Here is a 17,390-nt window from a genome sequence, read left to right as displayed (position 1 = left end):
GTTGAAAAAGTACATATATACATTTTTGTTTGAAATGAATAAAAAGCCTAATACTACAAAAAAGCATTGTTTTTGAAGTGTTGCATTTATAATTCCACTGTATCTTTCCAAGTTCAAGGAGAAATGAGATGGGTTATTCTATTTTATGAAGACATTAGATATTACTGAAAGACCACTGAAAACTTCACCTGTAATATGCTTCTTTGGTGGTTCTGCATGATAAAAATCCACAATACACTTACAAATTTGTATCCTCAATTCAGAATTTGGTATTTTCATTAAATTACCTGCCAGAAAGATACATGAATGTTATTTAATAATGCTGTCATAAGTTTATTTACAAATTGAAGCATAAAGTGTTAGTAATATGATTATTAAAAATATAATCAGAGAGTCAAATGGGCTGTGTAATTTTATACACATACACGAATGCACACACCCATAAACACACATATTCACAGAACATACCAGCTATACCTTTATAATACTTGGCCTCTCAGTCAACTCAGTCTTTCCCAGAAAGAAAAAAATGTTGATTAACAGTATAAATGCTGGAACCAGACTATCTGAGACTACATCCTGGCTCTGTCACTTCCTACTTGTGTAAACTTATGTCTTAGTTTTCTCATCTATAAAATGGGTATAACAACAGTTACTACATTTAAGAATGATAGGCGGAGTGACTGAATTAATATGAGTAAAGTGCCTGGCATCCATTAAATTATTATTATTTTGGCAAGATATGGGTTAGCATTTTTCTCCCTAGTTAGAGTCTGTGTAATTTTTTGCCTTTTCTTGGGGAAATTCCAAGTTTGTTCAATTTGCTGACAGATTGAAAGACAGTGATTTTCTAGGTAATCTGTGCCCTACAGGTAATAGTTTTTTTGTGTGCAAGTTATCTGAGCAGTGATGGAAGACAAAGGAGGTTCCTTTGTAGTTATAACTAAACTACTTTTGAATGATCTTCAGCCTTATTTCGATTGGGTGGCATTTGCCCTAGTGAAGTCCTTGCAAATATAATCCCCAGAGAACCTGAAAATTATCTGTGAGTTGCTGGAAATATATATATTCAGCATCAAGATTATTCTCTTAATTTTAATTTTGGCACCCTTCCTTTGAAGCTGAAAAATCATTGTTTTTAAAAAATGACTAAAATAGGACCAATTAAACTTTTCTAACAAAACTAGCCAAAATGTTCAGATTTATAGGAAATTCTATAGTATCTCATCTCCTTCTGCACCCTTTTAACTTCTGTAATTTTAGATCATTTTTTCCACAGTTTGTGTTTCATAATCTCAGGACAGAGTACCAACTGCTTCCCTGATCCATTTCCAGAACGCTGTTCTTGAGTCAGAAATATCTATCATTTAGGGCCTCCCTGGTGATTCAGGGGTTAAGTCTTAGGGCTACCAACCTATTGCCAGCCACTGGGGCTTAAGTTCCATCCAAGCCAAGGAACTAATTCCCATGACTTAACAGACCTCTCCTGTCTCGCCCACTGCTCCCCTCAATAGATCCCCACCTGTTCTGCTCCCCACTCTGACTCTGATGAATCCTCTCACCCCATCACATCTCTGCCCTGCACCCCAGTTCTTCTATGCATAAATAAATAAAATAAGTCTTTAAAAAAGAAATATCTATTATTTAGAAGAAAAAGTAATATACTGGAAGTTATAAATAAAAATGAATAGCCTTTGCTCAACATTTATACTATAAATAATTAGTTTAAATTCATGTTTCCAGTAATTAAAAAAATAAGGACAGTACAGCAGTATTTACAGTCAGTAATCAGTGATGGGAGCTCATTTTAAGCTAAGAGTTCATACTTCCTCAAATGAGACAGTACCGTGCAGAGATAGGCAGTCATTCAATGAAGAGCAAACAGTAAGAAATAGGTCACATATTTATTATATAAATGTATGCTGACACTCTTTAAGAAAACATTCAAAAATTTAAAAGGGCAAAAAATAAATAAAGGGCAACAGAGGCATGTCATCGTTAAAAATTTTATCAACCAAATTTATACTTTTAATCTGTCAATACTACTGTTTTCTTTGGAGCTAGCTTCCCATTGATGAAAGAGATTTATAGAATTAGTTTTCCAATTAGTTTTCAGCCTATTTGCTCTTAGGTCATTTATTTAACTTCCATATTCATTCTAATTTCATTAACACCTTACCTATTCTAGCTATACTTATTCCTCCCAAAATAGTCACAGTTAAAGACTTGGAAACTTACTTTGATATAAAGAGTTAGCGTCTGTATTAAAAAAAAGTTTTGTACTCATTCCAGTTGGATTTCTAACATCTTTCAGTATAGAGTATAATGCTGGGAACAAATGCTCATTTTTCCTATGTTGGGTCAATTATTAAATAATTGCTCAACTATTTCTCCTTTATAAATAAAAACCTAAATTAATCAGAGTATAAAATATAGGATTTGTTTTGGGAACATGCTGTCATATCTCAAGGACTGCTTCAAGGAACTAGTGTTTAATTCATCTCATTTTCTAGGAAGTTATTGTTTTCTTTCTCTAGGAAATCAAGTAATAACCCAAACACAAGCATCTGTTCTTTTATGATACTTTTTCATATTTTTATAAACACAGGCACCCACACACACATATTATGCTAGACTTCTTAATATTCTACAATTTATGATGTTATTTTAATATTTAGATTATTTAATAAACAATTTGGTTCTCAATGACTAGCTTAATTAGATTCTAGTAATTACTAGACTTCAGTTGAAAACATTTTTGTGATACTGAGAGGGACACATACGTATGACTTATAAATATGTAAAATATTTCATCAAACTAAATAATAACAGGACAAATAAGCACAAAGAATTATCTGTCAGACCTTATAAATAAAAAAGAATCTTGTTAGTATAATGAGACACCTGAGTGGAAAACAATATAAAGTTTCTCATCAAGCATGCTATGATTAATTCCCAACCAAAAAATTAAACCCTAAATTTAGGGGCATATTCTTAGTGAAATTTAGTGAGAGAGGAGTTCCTTCTTGTCAGTATGATCTGTCATTTGTTAAACCCCTCTATTTTAAGGAAATCTTTATTTATTTATTTATTTACTTATTTATTTACTTATTTATTTTAAGGAAATCTTAACTTACCCAGAAGTGCAATTGAATTAGCTGTATCTTCAGCATATGTTATTTCATCCGATGCTTTCTTTTTCAAAAATGGCAGGCTTCAATAAGAATGTAAAATGTATAAATTATGTCTAATAAGTCTTTAATTGAAGCATTATTTACAAAGGGAAAATTTTCCTTTCTAAGAATAAAGTGAGGGTAGTATCCTATTCTCTAGCCCTGGGATATTGACAACTCTGGAGAGAAGTTTTGTGTTTCTAATTAGTTGACCAAAAAGAAAAGAAAATAGATTTATAAAAATGAAGAGAGATGGATATAAAGGCATGGGCTAAGAAAACTATTTTACAACACTGCATAGAAAACAAAACCTTAATTCGCTTTCTCTCTAAGGGCAAAATAATAGTGTATATTCATAGCACAATAAAAAATATCTGTGGAAGACATTAGATAATTTGATGCAAATCATATATCTAAGCTTGGTTTCAACCTAAAATTCGTTCAAAGGCTTTTCCTGAAGTTTTTGTAACTCTAGTTCATAAATCAATAGTCTATTTGTATTAAAGATCAATGCCACTTTCCTTATTAACTGAATCAGTTACCAAAAAACAATAACATATACTTTCTGGGAGACTAAGGAATTCCAGCTAAGTATTAATTATATTAGAATTACATTTCACAAATAATCAAAGTTATTTGAAAGTAACATTTACAAATCACCAAAGACAGGATACTCAAACTTAGGTTCTTAGTCTAAATGTCAAAGAAGAGATAAAAATTATTTCTTAAATACAAAATACAAACTATTTTAGCATTTCATGAGTTCAAAATTTGAAACTCTTGTGCTATTTAAAATATATCTTATATATATAACTTTAAATTCTTTTTTTCAAGAAAATTAACCAAGTGGTTGAAAAGAACATTTAGAACTATTGCATGTGGATAAGGGAACAATAGATATATATTTGATATATAACATATATGTATATATATTTGATGTATGTTTTAGATATGTACATATAATTTATATATGTGTATCAATTAAAATTTAAAGATAGTTCATAGACAAGCTATGAAAATGACAATTTTATATATGCAACAAGATGTTAGAATTTTAATTTGAAACAATTTATTTAGCTCATTGGTGGATTTCTAAAGTGAATAACTCTGGAACTAGTTCTTGTTCCCAACCTTTTTTCTTTTAATACCACAGGAAACAACCAAGAAGATAAAACATCAGTAGAATTCTTGACCAAAAAGTTTACCAAAAGGAAAAAAAGGCATACTTCTGATGCAGTGAAAAAGAGCGTGTTTAGAAAGACTTTTTTTTTTTTTTTAATTTATGCATATAAGAACTGGGGGTAGGCCAAAGGTTCTGGTGGAGGGGGTGGAAGGGAGGGTGGTGATGAGAAGATTCACCAGAAATAGAGTGGGGAGTAGAACAAGCAGATCTACTGAAATACACTCCTGAGGAGAGCAGTGAGTGGACAAGACAGGAGAGGTCTGCTGCGCCATGTGGGTTAGCTCCCTGGCCAGGGATAGAACTCATGCTGCAGTGGCTGGCAATAGCATGACAGTGCTGAGACTTAACGCCTTGCACCGCCTGGAGGCCACAGAAAGACTTTATTTTACTTTTCAAAAATTTCAAAGTTTTTATCTCCCAAAAAATATTCTAAAGAGGGACTCAAGTGAGGGTGAGTTGTGCAGAAATTAGGAAAGTAAAAAAATTAAGTAATATGAATAAATTGGAAATATGAGGAAAAGGGGTATAATTTTAAAAAATTGTCATAGCATGCAATGAAACATTCAACACAGCATTCACAGAAAACAAATTCTTGAGAGATGTGTAGGAGTATTGATATTAAAAGTAATGCATAAGGGGCCTCTTTGGTAGCACAGGGGTTAAAGTCTCAGCCCTATCAAGCTATCCAGCCACTGCAGCATGCATTTGATGCCAGGCCAGGGAGCTGACCCACATGGCACAGCAGGCCTTTCCTGTCTTTCAGCTGCTCCCCTCAGCAGTGTATTTCAGTAGATCTGCCTGTTCTGCTCCCCACTCTGTCTCTGCCCCCATACCTCTGGCCTACACCCCTGCATCTCTGGCCCATACCCCAGTTCTTGCATGCATAAATAAGTAAAAATAAATCTTAAAAAAAAAAGTAATGCATAAGAACCTGGTATTCCAGGACTTGCACAGCCTCAAAACTTGGAATTGTTTTCATAGTACACTCTCACATCAGTAGGATGGTTTCTAATTGGTATATTAAGTTCCTTGAAAGTACCAGAGGAATAATTTCTTTTTTCCTTTTTCTTTTTCATGGTCTCTTTTTTAAAAATTAACTTTTTACCATTTTGTTCAATATAAAAAAATAAATGTAGTTACAAAAAGTTTATACAGTAATTTTGAATAGATTGCCATATCTAAAAGTGAGAGTTAAAAATCTACCATGTATCCATAGTCCTACAAACCTTATTATTTGTATATTGAAAGAAACATGCAATTTAAAAAGTTAAATTGTAAAAGGTTTGCAAGACTAAATTGTAAGAAAGGTTTATTCCTACTTCAAGAAATTTCTTTTATTATATTGAAGCTGAAAATGAATAATTTATATCCTGATTAATTTATATCCTGATTTGCCACTATGTGGCAGCAAAGAAGCAGAAGAGTATCCTAGTTCCCCCAAAATGGTTGGAGAAACACTAGCATAGGAGAAGGAACAAATTAATGTTATAATTCTGATCTCTAACTTACATTTAAAAAAATGCCAAAAGTAACTAGTGGCATTTTATTTTTCATTCAAATTTGGAAAATCAAATCAAACATGACACAGAACCTAGTGTAACTTTTAGAACTGAATCTTCTAATGAGGCAGAAAAAAACTAGACAACTATTAAATACTGCTCATAAATTTATTCAATGATACTCTAAAAATATAAAAATTTCTTGGTTTTAGCTACCATTTATCATTTTTTATTTAGAGAAACTTATGATCATGGAGAGTTATCTCTGGCTACAATAAAAATTGCTGACCTTTAAAATAACCAACTACTAGAGTCAAGTAGTCAAGGGAAGTTAGTTCAGTTCTTTATCACATTGCTACAGTGCATAACATCTTTGTAATACAAAATAAAACATAATAAAATACTACACGTTACTATAAAATTAAAGAAGAATAACTTACCTGCATAATTTTAGAATATCATATGTAGATTCCATAAAATTAGGCTGGTTTTCGATTTTTCCTGCACACAGCTTCAGAATTTTAAATATCTGTGCTAAATCCCTTAGAGGCTTTAATATTATTAGTTAAGAAAAAAATGAAGAATATTTTTATAACTTATTCTTTATAACATCAATTTCATTAAATGTAGTTGACACTATTTTAATAATACTAATTTTTAAATTCTAAGGAGGAAAACATAGAACCACAATTTCTAAAGGAATATGGTTTTTGTCTCAGTAACCTTTTATTCAAAATAGTTTTTCTCCTCTGATAACATCTTTAGAATTTGCTTACCAACTACTACATCAATAACTTACTAGTGGCAATGAGTTATAACACATTGAAAAAATTAAGACTCAATTATATACTTCCTTTCCACCCACATGCAAAAAACATACCCTGCTCCAGAATTAGTAAACCAGGTCTACTGTACTTTTCTCTATTATTTCATTAATGTTTTCAGATGTACTTTCTTGTTTTTAAGGTTTAGATTAAGATTTTATTTCATTTAAACTAGTATGAAAGCAAAATGCACCAGCTCTAGATCATTAGGTAAAAGTACTCTCAATTTTACCTATTCAAAAAACCTCACTGGTACCCAAACAGATATACCAGATTTTGTTTTACAGCTGAGGGAACATGTTAATTGTGACTTTCATTTCTTGATTGAATCCTATGATTTATAGTCTCATCCTAGGAGCTTCTTAAGCAAAGATGGGAGACTGGGTACATTAGAAGTACAAATCTCTTGTTAACTTCCTAGAGAAGTGACCAAGATAATAACTTATCTTTGCTTTACATTTTACAACCTACTAAAGACAGATTACTAGACACATTCAGTAATAGAGTCATTTGCAACAACTCGCTAAACTGAGGCAAAAAAAAAAAAATGATGGAGGTAGTGAGGTGTTAGGTTAAGAGAGGAAAAGAAAGCACTTGCTAGTCAATTTTCTTGGCTATTGGTAAACAGTGTTTGCTAGTGACAAAACCTTAGACAACTCACTGACACCACACACCCATATACAACTCAGGCTAAAATAAAGTAAGAAAATATTTAGATAAAATTATGAAGCATGTTTCCCTGTATGGGAGGCTTAAGATGTTTTGAAATACCAGAACAAGAGACTATTAGACTGTTGTCTTCTTTGGAGCAGGCTAGAATCAGTGCCACTGAAACTGTGGCCTGTGGGTCACTGCTAGTTCTGTGACAAGATGACTACTGAAAGTGAGAGTTCTCCAGGACATATTTATTGTATTTTACAACAGCACATATATGGGAAGGTTAAAAAACAAACAAAAAACCAAGAGCAAACTGGTTAAGTAAAGATTGTTCTGAGAGGCACTGGCCTCCATATATTCTGATCAGATCATGTATTCAGGGTGGATAATATCTTAATTTATATGTTGTATAGGTTATCAAACACTTGAATGTACATTATCTAATGAGGTGATATTATCCCTATTTTATAAAGGTGAAGAAGTTAAGATTATCAACAGTGGAAATACTCAAGTAAATTGGTTGAAAGAAGGTTTTGAATTGGCCTTCCTAGCTATACCCACTGTCCCTCTGAATCTATAGAAACTGATATTATCTGCATGGTTAATTACATTTATACTGGTTTCTTCAACTTTATAGTCTCTAAAAAAAAAAAGCCCCACAATTTTATTAAAAACACAAAATGTTAGATATTTTAGTGCTAGGCAGAATATGGTCTGTTTAAAGATTCTAATCCCAGAAGTTGGGAATATGGTACCTGAAACGACAAAGGACTTATCAGATGTGATTAAGTTAATGATCTTATGATGGAGTTTACCCTAAATTATCCAGTTAGACCCCAGGTAATCACAAGGACCTTATAAAGGAAAGAGAGAAGCAGGAGAGGATTAGAGAAGACGTGATGACAGAGGCAGAGGTGAAAGTGATGCTACTTAGAGGAAGGAACCTTGAGTCAAGGAATTCAGGCAGCCTCTAGAAGTTAGGGAAAGGTAGGAAGTAGATTCTCCCTTACAGCCTTTAGAAGGAACCAGTCCTGCTAACACCTTGACAGATCAGTGAGCTTGATCTTGGACTTCTGACCCCCACAGCTATAAGGTAAATGTTGTTTGAAGGCACTAAGTTTGTGATAATTTGTTATGGAAGCAATAGGGACCAAGTACATTTTCTAATAAATATTCTCCATTTTAGGGTAAAGGAAATGAGTAAACATATATATGTAAAGGATACAAGTCCATTTTGATAACACTGCACCAGTTTCTTGACAGATTTAAGTTGTTTTTCTTCTAAATCATCCTAAAACAAATGGCCTATTTTAGTTTTTTGTGCAATTAAATCAGTAGAAATTTTTAAATTTTTAAATTGATATAAAAAGAAAGTAGACACATTAAAATATCAAGTAGTTCTTAATTATTATAATGTAATCATTATATATTTCCTGAAACAGTAAAGGTAAACATAAGCTACTATTTAAATTTGATTAGGAAATTGAGACTCAAAAGTAGGTTTATATAAAAGCAGTAATTTTTTGCAGAAATATTAACAATACCTGAATTGTTGAACATTTTTCTATGCCATGTACCATATTTAGGTACTATATATACATATCATTTCATTAATCTTCAAGACAACCCTATGAGGAAGGTATTGTTATCATCCCTCTTTTCCAGAATAGGAAACTCAAGCTGAAACACTTAAGTAATTTATCCAAAACCACACTGAAATTTAAGTGGTGTTGTTAGGAGTCAAACTTGGCAATCTGAGTCCAGAAATTATATATATATTTTTTACTTTTAAAATATGCCAAGGGGCCTCCCTCATGGCCTAGGGCTGTGTCAGTGGTAACACTGGTATGGCCTAAGTTCTATCTCTAGCCAAGGAACTAACTCACATGAGGCAGCAGACCTCTCTTGTCATGTCCGCTGTTCCCCTTAGCAGTGTATTTCCATAAATCTGCCTGTTCTGCTCCCTACTCTGTCTCTGGTGAATCCTCTTACCCCCCAAGCCTCTATACCCCAGTTCTTCTATGCAAAAAAAAAATAAATAAATAATAGAATAAAATAAAATACGCCCAGTATATTGTTATTACAAACCAATTATCTTCAGCCAGTTAAAAACAAAACAAAACAAAACAAAATAAAACAAAACAAAACACTGTTCCTTTAATTTTCTTAAACTGCTTGTGAGAAGTCGTGGCATTTTCTATACTTTTTTTTTGGTTTGGTGACCCTCATTGAACACCTAGGTGGAGCTCTATATAGGTGGATTCTCTTTTTAAATATGCAGATATATTCACAATTAAAATAATTTTCACAATAAACTTAGTGAAAGATATATTATTCTTAGTCATTATTTTTATTGTGCTTTTTCTTCTTTCTATGTAAAATTATAGAGCTAAAAATGTTAAAACAATGACATTTTGTGCTTACTATTCATAGGAAATTATTTTATTTTGATAGGTATCTACCACCCATTTCCTCCCTTATTAAATGTATAAATCTCCTTAGTTCTATAATAATTTTATAGTGTGTGCTGACTTTTAAACCAGTTAATACTTGGGTAACCTCAGGAGAATGTGGTATGTGAGCATGTATGCATATGCGCTTATTATCCTAAGCTGTCCATTTTGAATATTGTGTCTGAAATATATTTCTATTACATTCTGTATAAGAGTTCTCTCAGAAAAATAGCCTATACATATATATGTGTGTACATATTTCCTAATTACATATAAAAAAATTTTAAATGTACCTCATAATACACTTATCTACCTTTACTCCTCCTATCCTACTTGCTGACAAGAGACTAGATTCTTTCTCTATTCATATAATTCCTTCTGTTTATATCCACTGTGGATTTGTCCATGCCACAAAACCAAATCTATTAATCTCCTACAACCAACCTATTAGGTTAAATATATTCACATGAAATTGAAACAGTCTTAGAATATAAGCCATATACTATTTGAAAAGTTTTCAACAAAACAATGGATATGAAATTTACATTTGTGGCAAAATGAGTTACTTTTCAGGGAAATCACCATTTAGAAGTCTAGCAGAGACATTTTCTCTCAACACTTACTCACTTTATCAGTTTCCTCTAGGAGTTTGATGACACGATTTAGGTCCATAGGCTTAAAACTACTCTGGAAAAAAAAGCAACAACCCACAACTCTTAGTATTCTATATCATGAGAATCAAGAAACCACATCAAACACACTACTTTTATATATTGACCCCTAAACAAATCTGTGACAAAAGGACAGTAAGAGGAGAATGAAAAGCAGATTAAATCTTGTAGGAGTAAATACATTTTGGAGTTTAAAAAAGAGAAACACCTCTTGAATTCTTGTAGTATCTTAAAATCTTTGCCTTTACATTTCATTAGTCCTAAAAAGCCTAAGAGAACATTGGCTATAATAGAATTTCTATGTTTTGGAAAATAAAATTATCTTGTACATACAATTATATATCGCATGCATACATATTACACTGAGTTTGCTCTGTGTGTGTATGTGTGTGTGTCTGTCTTTCTCTCTCATACATAGATAGATAGATAGATAGATAGATAGATAGATAGATAGACAGATAGATAATGTCAGGTAGGAGATCACCTTCCTGAACTATTATCCCCTCTCTCCGTTGGCACCAGCACTCTTACAGTCATCCACATCTGAAAGCATGAACCTCCAAATTCTACAAATTTTACATCTTAATCATTCTTGAGCCTATTCCATCTTACTCATTTATTCAGTTCTCATTTCTCATGCAGTTCTGAAGGATTCCTACTGTGCTCCCTACCTCTACTCTTGCGTCCTTCAACTACATTCTCTGTTCTCTGGCTGGAATAATAAAACTCGAGTCTGAACATAATCTATGTGAATCTTTCAGTGAGTCTTAGCTCACACCACTTCTCCCTTCTCTATTCCATTTATATTGTTACAACCCTGTTTCTTTCCTTGGTTAACCCCCATAGGTCCTTCAAGAAACAGCGCAGGTGTCACCTCCCTGAGGGATTAAAAAAAGGGTAGAACAATGGCCCTCCTCTGTTCTCCCATAGCAGCCTTAAGCATATCACAATTCCCATTCCAGTGTTCTTTTTTTTTTTTTAAGATTTATTGTTTATTTATTTATTTATACAAGCACTGGGGACAGTCAGAAGCGTGGGAGGGTGAGAGAATTCACCAGAGCCAGAGGGGAGAGCAGAGCAGGCAGACTGATAAAGTACACTGCTGAGGGGAGCAGCAGGCAGCAGGAGAGGTCTGCGCGCCATGTGGGACCCTCACCCGGCAGGGGCGGGTATCGAACCAGCGCTGCAGAGGCTGTGGGCAGCTTCTCAACCCAGCGCTCAACCGCTGGGACACCGGGGAGGCCCCCCCATTCCAGTGTTCTAAAACAGTTTATCCCCACCACAGTCTGCCCCAAAGTTCACTTGACTTTTCTTTTCCTGTATCCCCAGTACTATCGTAGCATTAGGACCCAGCATACAGTATCATTAGTGACTCAAAAAATGCCTATAACACTACCCAAAAGAGGTCATTTTATAATAAATAAAGCGGGAGAGGAAAACTGAAGGTAGTATTCAAAGTTTAAGTACTTATGCACGATACACAAATCTCCAAATTCTAAATGCAGTTTGGCTACATTTACTTGGGAGATGAATGTTATGTTGTGTGTCATTTTCTTTTCAACTCAAATATTATATCAATATTGTTTACTCCCATCAGACATGTTAAGTAATCCCAGGCTACTTTGTGCACACCTTCCTGACTGTCTAGCTTTCTTTCATATTTACTTTTACTTTAAAATTGCTGTCTGAAAAGATGATATAGTGATAGTACAAAAAATACTTAAAAGGGAAAAGCATCTTACTTATTCCTATCATCTAAGCATTTATTTTTTAATATACTTTTTCTGGTTCTTTATATTTTTTATCTTATTTTCTTTTGGTTTAGAAAATACATAATTTCACTTAGTGTTAACACTATTATATTTGCTGGCTTTTAAAATCTGTAATACATGTCTTTCCATACTTCTACATAATCATTATTTTATTGCCTGCTAAGTCTATAATTTCTTTTTCTTTCATAATTACAAATTCATATATTCTGATCACAAGACATGTCTTTCAGAAACAAATTTTGCTAAGCATTCTAACTTTAAATCCGCAGAATAAGTATTTGAATGAGTTTTGAATGAGTTATGTACTCAGACATTTTTACTTTTAAAATTAACAATCCATTTGTTCCCCGGCCGCTGGGCAAGGGTCCCACATGGCGCGCAGACCTCTCTGGCTGCCTGCTGCTCCCCTCAGCAGTGTACTTCATCAGTTTGCCTGCTCTGCTCTCCCCTCTGGCTCTGGTGAATTCTCTCACCCTCCAGTGCTTCTGACTGTACCCAGTGTTTGTATAAATAAATAAATAAATAAATCTTTAAAAATAAATAAATAAAATAAAATTAACAATCCAAAAAGATTCACTAAATACTTATCTATAGCTGGTATTATGGCTGCCATTAAAATTGGTAAATTGTACTATTGAATTGTTTAAATTATATATTAAGCTTATTAGTTACCAAAATTTTTAATAAATAGAATTTTCCTTTAAAGATGTGAAATATCGGGCCTCCCGGTGGCGCAGCGGTTGAGCGCTGGGTTGCAAAGCTGCCCTCAGCCTCTGCGGCGCCGGTTCGATCCCCGGCTGCTCCCCGGCCACCAGAGGAGGGTCCCACATGGTGCGCAGACCTCTCCTGCCGCCCACTGCTCCCCTCAGCAGTGTACTTCGGTCCTTCTGCCTGCTCTGCTCCCAGCTCTGGTGAATTCTCTCACCCTCCCGCGCTTCTGACTGTACCCAGTGCATGTATAAACAAACAAACAAGCAAACAAACAAATAAATAAATAAAAAACCATGCCTCTCTATAAAAAAAAATAAATAAATAAAGATGTGAAATATCATGTCACTGCCTTAATTGTCTTTTCTCTTTCCCTTCTATGTTTTCTGAAAACAAAATAAAAACATATATTACATAATTTTTATTTTCTGATTTTCTGTTTTTGAGGGTTGCAAAGGATATTGAATTGAAAAATCAATTTGGGATTTTCTTTTTAATACCTGTATATATTATCAGGGTCCCCTTCTTTACCTCACCCCCGAAGAAGGTATAACTTTTATAAGAAACAGAGCATAGATTAAAGCATAGATTCCTGTTAGATTTATTTTGCATTGTCATTTCATGTTACCTTATGTTTTGCTTGCTTTATATATATTATATTTTTTAGATTGCTCCCTCCCTCACCTTAGTCTGTTCTTCCTTCCACAAATATTTATAATCAGTTTCTGTGTTTCAGGAACTATGTTAGGTGTAGGGTATACATTACCCTGATCTCAAGTAGCTATCAGTCTGGCATAGTATGAATATAATAGAAATAATATGCTACATAATGCTCCAAAATATTGAGGTATGCTCTAGAAGCACATAGAAGAGGCACAGAGTAGCATGTGGAGAAGAGGACGGAACCCGGGGCAGCTTCTGAAAGAAGTAATCTTCAAACAGGTGAGATTAAGTCGAACTGGTGAGATAAACTGAAAGAAGGTTTACTGGTCCAACCACTGTGGAGAGCTGTGTGGAGATTTCTGGACCTACTAAACATAGAGCTTCCATATGATCCAGCAATTCCACTCCTAGGTATTTACCCAAAGGACACAGAAACATCAATTCCAAAGAGCACCTGCACCCCTATGTTTATAGCAGCACTGTTTACAATAGCTAAGCTTTGGAAGCAACCCAAATGCCCAAAAATAGATGACTGGATCAAGAAGATGTGGTACATATATACCATGGAATATTACTCAGCATTCAAAAAAGATAAACACATGCAATTTGCAGCAACATGGATGGCGCTGGAAGGGATCATGCTCAGCGAAATAAGCCAAAAAGAAAAAGAAAAATACCGGATGGTCTCACTCATAGCAGGAATCTAGAAAACTTAAATAAGGGACCAGGAAAATGAATAACTATAAGAAAGTGAAAATCAAAATCAACAAAAAACTATGAACCAGAGACACTTTTAGGGGGGCGGGGGTAGGAGGGGAGGCATTGGGGTCAGAATGGGGGGGCTGCAATTGTATGGGGAATATAACAATAAAATTTATAAAAAAAATAAAATAAAATAAAACTGGTAACCTAAAAAAAAAAAAAAAGAATTAGAATTGTTTTCCTAAAACTGACTATAAACTACTTTTATTAAATCAATTAGCTATGAAAAAAAAAATAAAAAAAAATAAGAGGTGGAGGCAAAGAGAGAATAGCATGTATGAAGGTCAGAGATGAGAAAAAAGCAGGACTTTCAGAGGATCAGTGAGTTGTTTGGTGTGTTGGAAAGGATAATGCAGGAGCTAGGGGTTACAGATGATGCTGATGATGTAAGCAGAGGTCAAATCATAAATTATAATAATGATGTTGCTAGCTAACACTTATTAGTGTCAATTTCTAGGTACAATTATAAGCACTTTACATGCTTATAACTAATTGAGGTCTGTGAGGTAGGTACTTTACTAACTCCATTCTACAGGAGGCCTTGTATACTATACTGAGGATCTTTAGAATCAATAAGATGGCTCGAGAGATGGGATATATAAATAGACAGTGGCCAGACTACATATGTCAATAGAACTCGGCCTACAACTTTTGCAATGACCAACGTGGGGGGCCACGTCCCAACTTCTGAAGCAATTGGCTTAGAAAGTTAACTGACCACATTCTGGTCTTTGACGGCCAGATTCCCCATTTACAATGCAGTACTAAGTAGAAAAATGCAAATATGCTTCCCAAATCAATAAAACAGGATGTTGTTTTTCTAGACAGCCTCCCCCTGGCAACACTCTCTAACCAGAATATATCAGTTAAGCTTTTTTTTTCTATTAAGCTTTTTTTTTCACTATTTTTTCACTATTAAGCTTCCCTGTGTGCCGTGGAGTCCCTGCCAAATACAGTGCTGGCTATTTCTAAAGCAAGCTCAGAATAAATACCCTCTGTTTGTTCTCATTGTAATGGCCCTTGTTTATTTCCACGTTTTACTCAGCCTGATGTAAGAATAAAAAGGTAATTTTGTCTGCTGAATAGACTACTGAAAAGTTCCAAACTGAAGGTAGGTGAGAAATCAGTATGTAACTTCAGGCCTTGACTAAGGTGGTGGCAACTGCAAAAGACAATAGTGAATGGAATGAAAAACATCAAGGAGGTTGAATTGGTGAAAAGAGAAGGAAAAGGTGAGTATGACTGACTCCTGGGCTTAAGAAATTATGTAAGTGATGCCACCTTTTGTTGAGAGGGTAAAGTTGGAGGAAGAGGCTTGTGTTGAGATTTGAAAATGAATTAAAACTGGGGTTAAGATTTTTACATCATAGGTTTAAAATAATAATTGGAGGCATTTGAGTAAATGAGATCACACAAGCATTTGAGTAAATGAGAAGCAAAAGAGAACACCCAGATGTAAATATAAAAATAATTGCTGTTGTTATTCATAAGCTGTTTATGGAGCAATTATAAAAATATTTAGCAAAACATATGATCAAAAGTTTAATAAACTGCTTAGGAGAAGACTTTAGAAGACCTTAGAAGACCTCCAGTTCAAGCTAAGGAATGACCTTATGTTCCAATTCTTCCAAGGGATATTTCAAAGGGGAAAAATCTTGCTCATTTGCTACTTTAGTTTAGAGATAGGAACTAAAATTTACTGTGCTCCTTTTATGTTTCTGGTACTTTATATCTTTTTTTTTTTTTAAGATTTATTTATTTATTTATGCAAGCACTGGGTACAGTCAGAAGTGCGGGAGGGTGAGAGAATTCACCAGAGCCAGAGCAGGGAGCAGAACAGGCAGAAGGACCAAAGTACACTGCTGAGGGGAGCAGCAGGCAGCAGGAGAGGTCTGCGCGCCATGTGGGACCCTTGCCCTGAGGCCGGGGATCGAACCATCGCTGCTGTGAGGATGTGGGCAGCTTCTCAACCCAGTGTTCAACCGCTGCGCCACCGGGGAGGCCCTGGTAGTTTATGTCTTAATAAATCCTCAAATATTTCATATAAAGGTGGCATTATTACCTCGATGAGAAACTGGGGCCTTGAGACCTCACCAGTTAAGGTCACATCGCTAGTAAATGTGCCCACAGATAGGTTTGTCTGATGCAGGAACACTAATTCTCACACCACACTTCTCTGCCTGACTCCTAAACTGACCAACGAGGTTCTCTCTAGCCTTTATTCCAAAACAGGGGCAGAGGATTTTAAGGACACACAGTCCAGGGCAGTATGAGATAGCGGCTGGCTGTGACATCAATTAGCAGATTGTGGAGGTTCCCAGAGGCTCTCAGAGGGAGAGCAAATTTAGCAAGCAAGCTCTGCCTTGATATCTATGCAATTCAACCACAATTTTATATTTATTCTATAAATATTTTTGAGGGCCTACAGATATTTATTGAATGTCAAGCATTGTTCTGGGTGCCGAAGATATGGTATTGGGTGAAATTAAATAAATTAACTCTGCTTTCATAAAGAATTTATATGCTTTGGGGAAGGAAAAAATAGTAAATTACAGAGTCAGTACAATATAGTAATGTTTTGTCCAAAAAGGAGTAGGCAGTAGTGGTCAGCAAAAGATTCACAGAGAAGGTAACATTTCAGCAAAGTCTTTGAAGGGTAAGGGAACAAGCAGTAGATATCGAGGGAAAACTTCCAGGAAGTGATGCAGCAAGTGCAAGGGACAGGGGCACAGCCGACATGACTGAGAAGCCAAGGGGCCAGTGTGGCTGGAAACACAGAAGCTCTGCAAACTATTTCCTAAGGACTTAAATTTTTACTGTGAGTTCAAAGTAGAGGAGGGAAAGGACAAGATATATTTCCCACACTTAAGGAACCATATTCTAGTGAAGAAATGAAATTCAGACAAATGAAATAGTGTTCAACATAAAATAAGTGATAATTAGGTGAGAAATGGTAACTCAGACCTAGGACTTGACCCACTTGTGAGAAGATCTGTGAGGGTGAAAAATGGGATGTGCTTCCTAT

At 34.6% G+C, this 17,390-nt stretch overlaps 1 protein-coding gene across 3 annotated transcripts in view; it reads right to left on the bottom strand.

Annotated features, from left to right (window-relative positions):
- CFAP69 (cilia and flagella associated protein 69) overlaps positions 1–17,390 on the bottom strand; it is a gene marked incomplete at its 3' end in the record, with an annotated part of 61,923 nt that overhangs the window by 41,821 nt on the left and 2,712 nt on the right. For 2 of the 3 annotated variants that reach the window (XM_084230036.1, XM_084230038.1), the window contains exons 2-6: positions 10,417–10,476; positions 8,562–8,627; positions 6,296–6,405; positions 3,138–3,214; positions 189–287 (exon numbers count right to left, since the gene is read on the bottom strand). In XM_084230036.1, the coding sequence (XP_084086162.1) occupies positions 189–287; positions 3,138–3,214; positions 6,296–6,405; positions 8,562–8,627; positions 10,417–10,476 (412 nt within the window). The remainder of the gene's footprint in view (positions 1–188; positions 288–3,137; positions 3,215–6,295; positions 6,406–8,561; positions 8,628–10,416; positions 10,477–17,390) is intronic. The other variant, XM_084230037.1, reaches the window with a different exon arrangement.

Source organism: Talpa europaea (genome assembly GCF_964194135.1).
Source record: "Talpa europaea genome assembly, chromosome: 3".
NCBI classification, from domain to species: Eukaryota; Metazoa; Chordata; class Mammalia; order Eulipotyphla; family Talpidae; genus Talpa; species Talpa europaea.
This window is presented reverse-complemented; position numbering and strand designations above follow the sequence as displayed.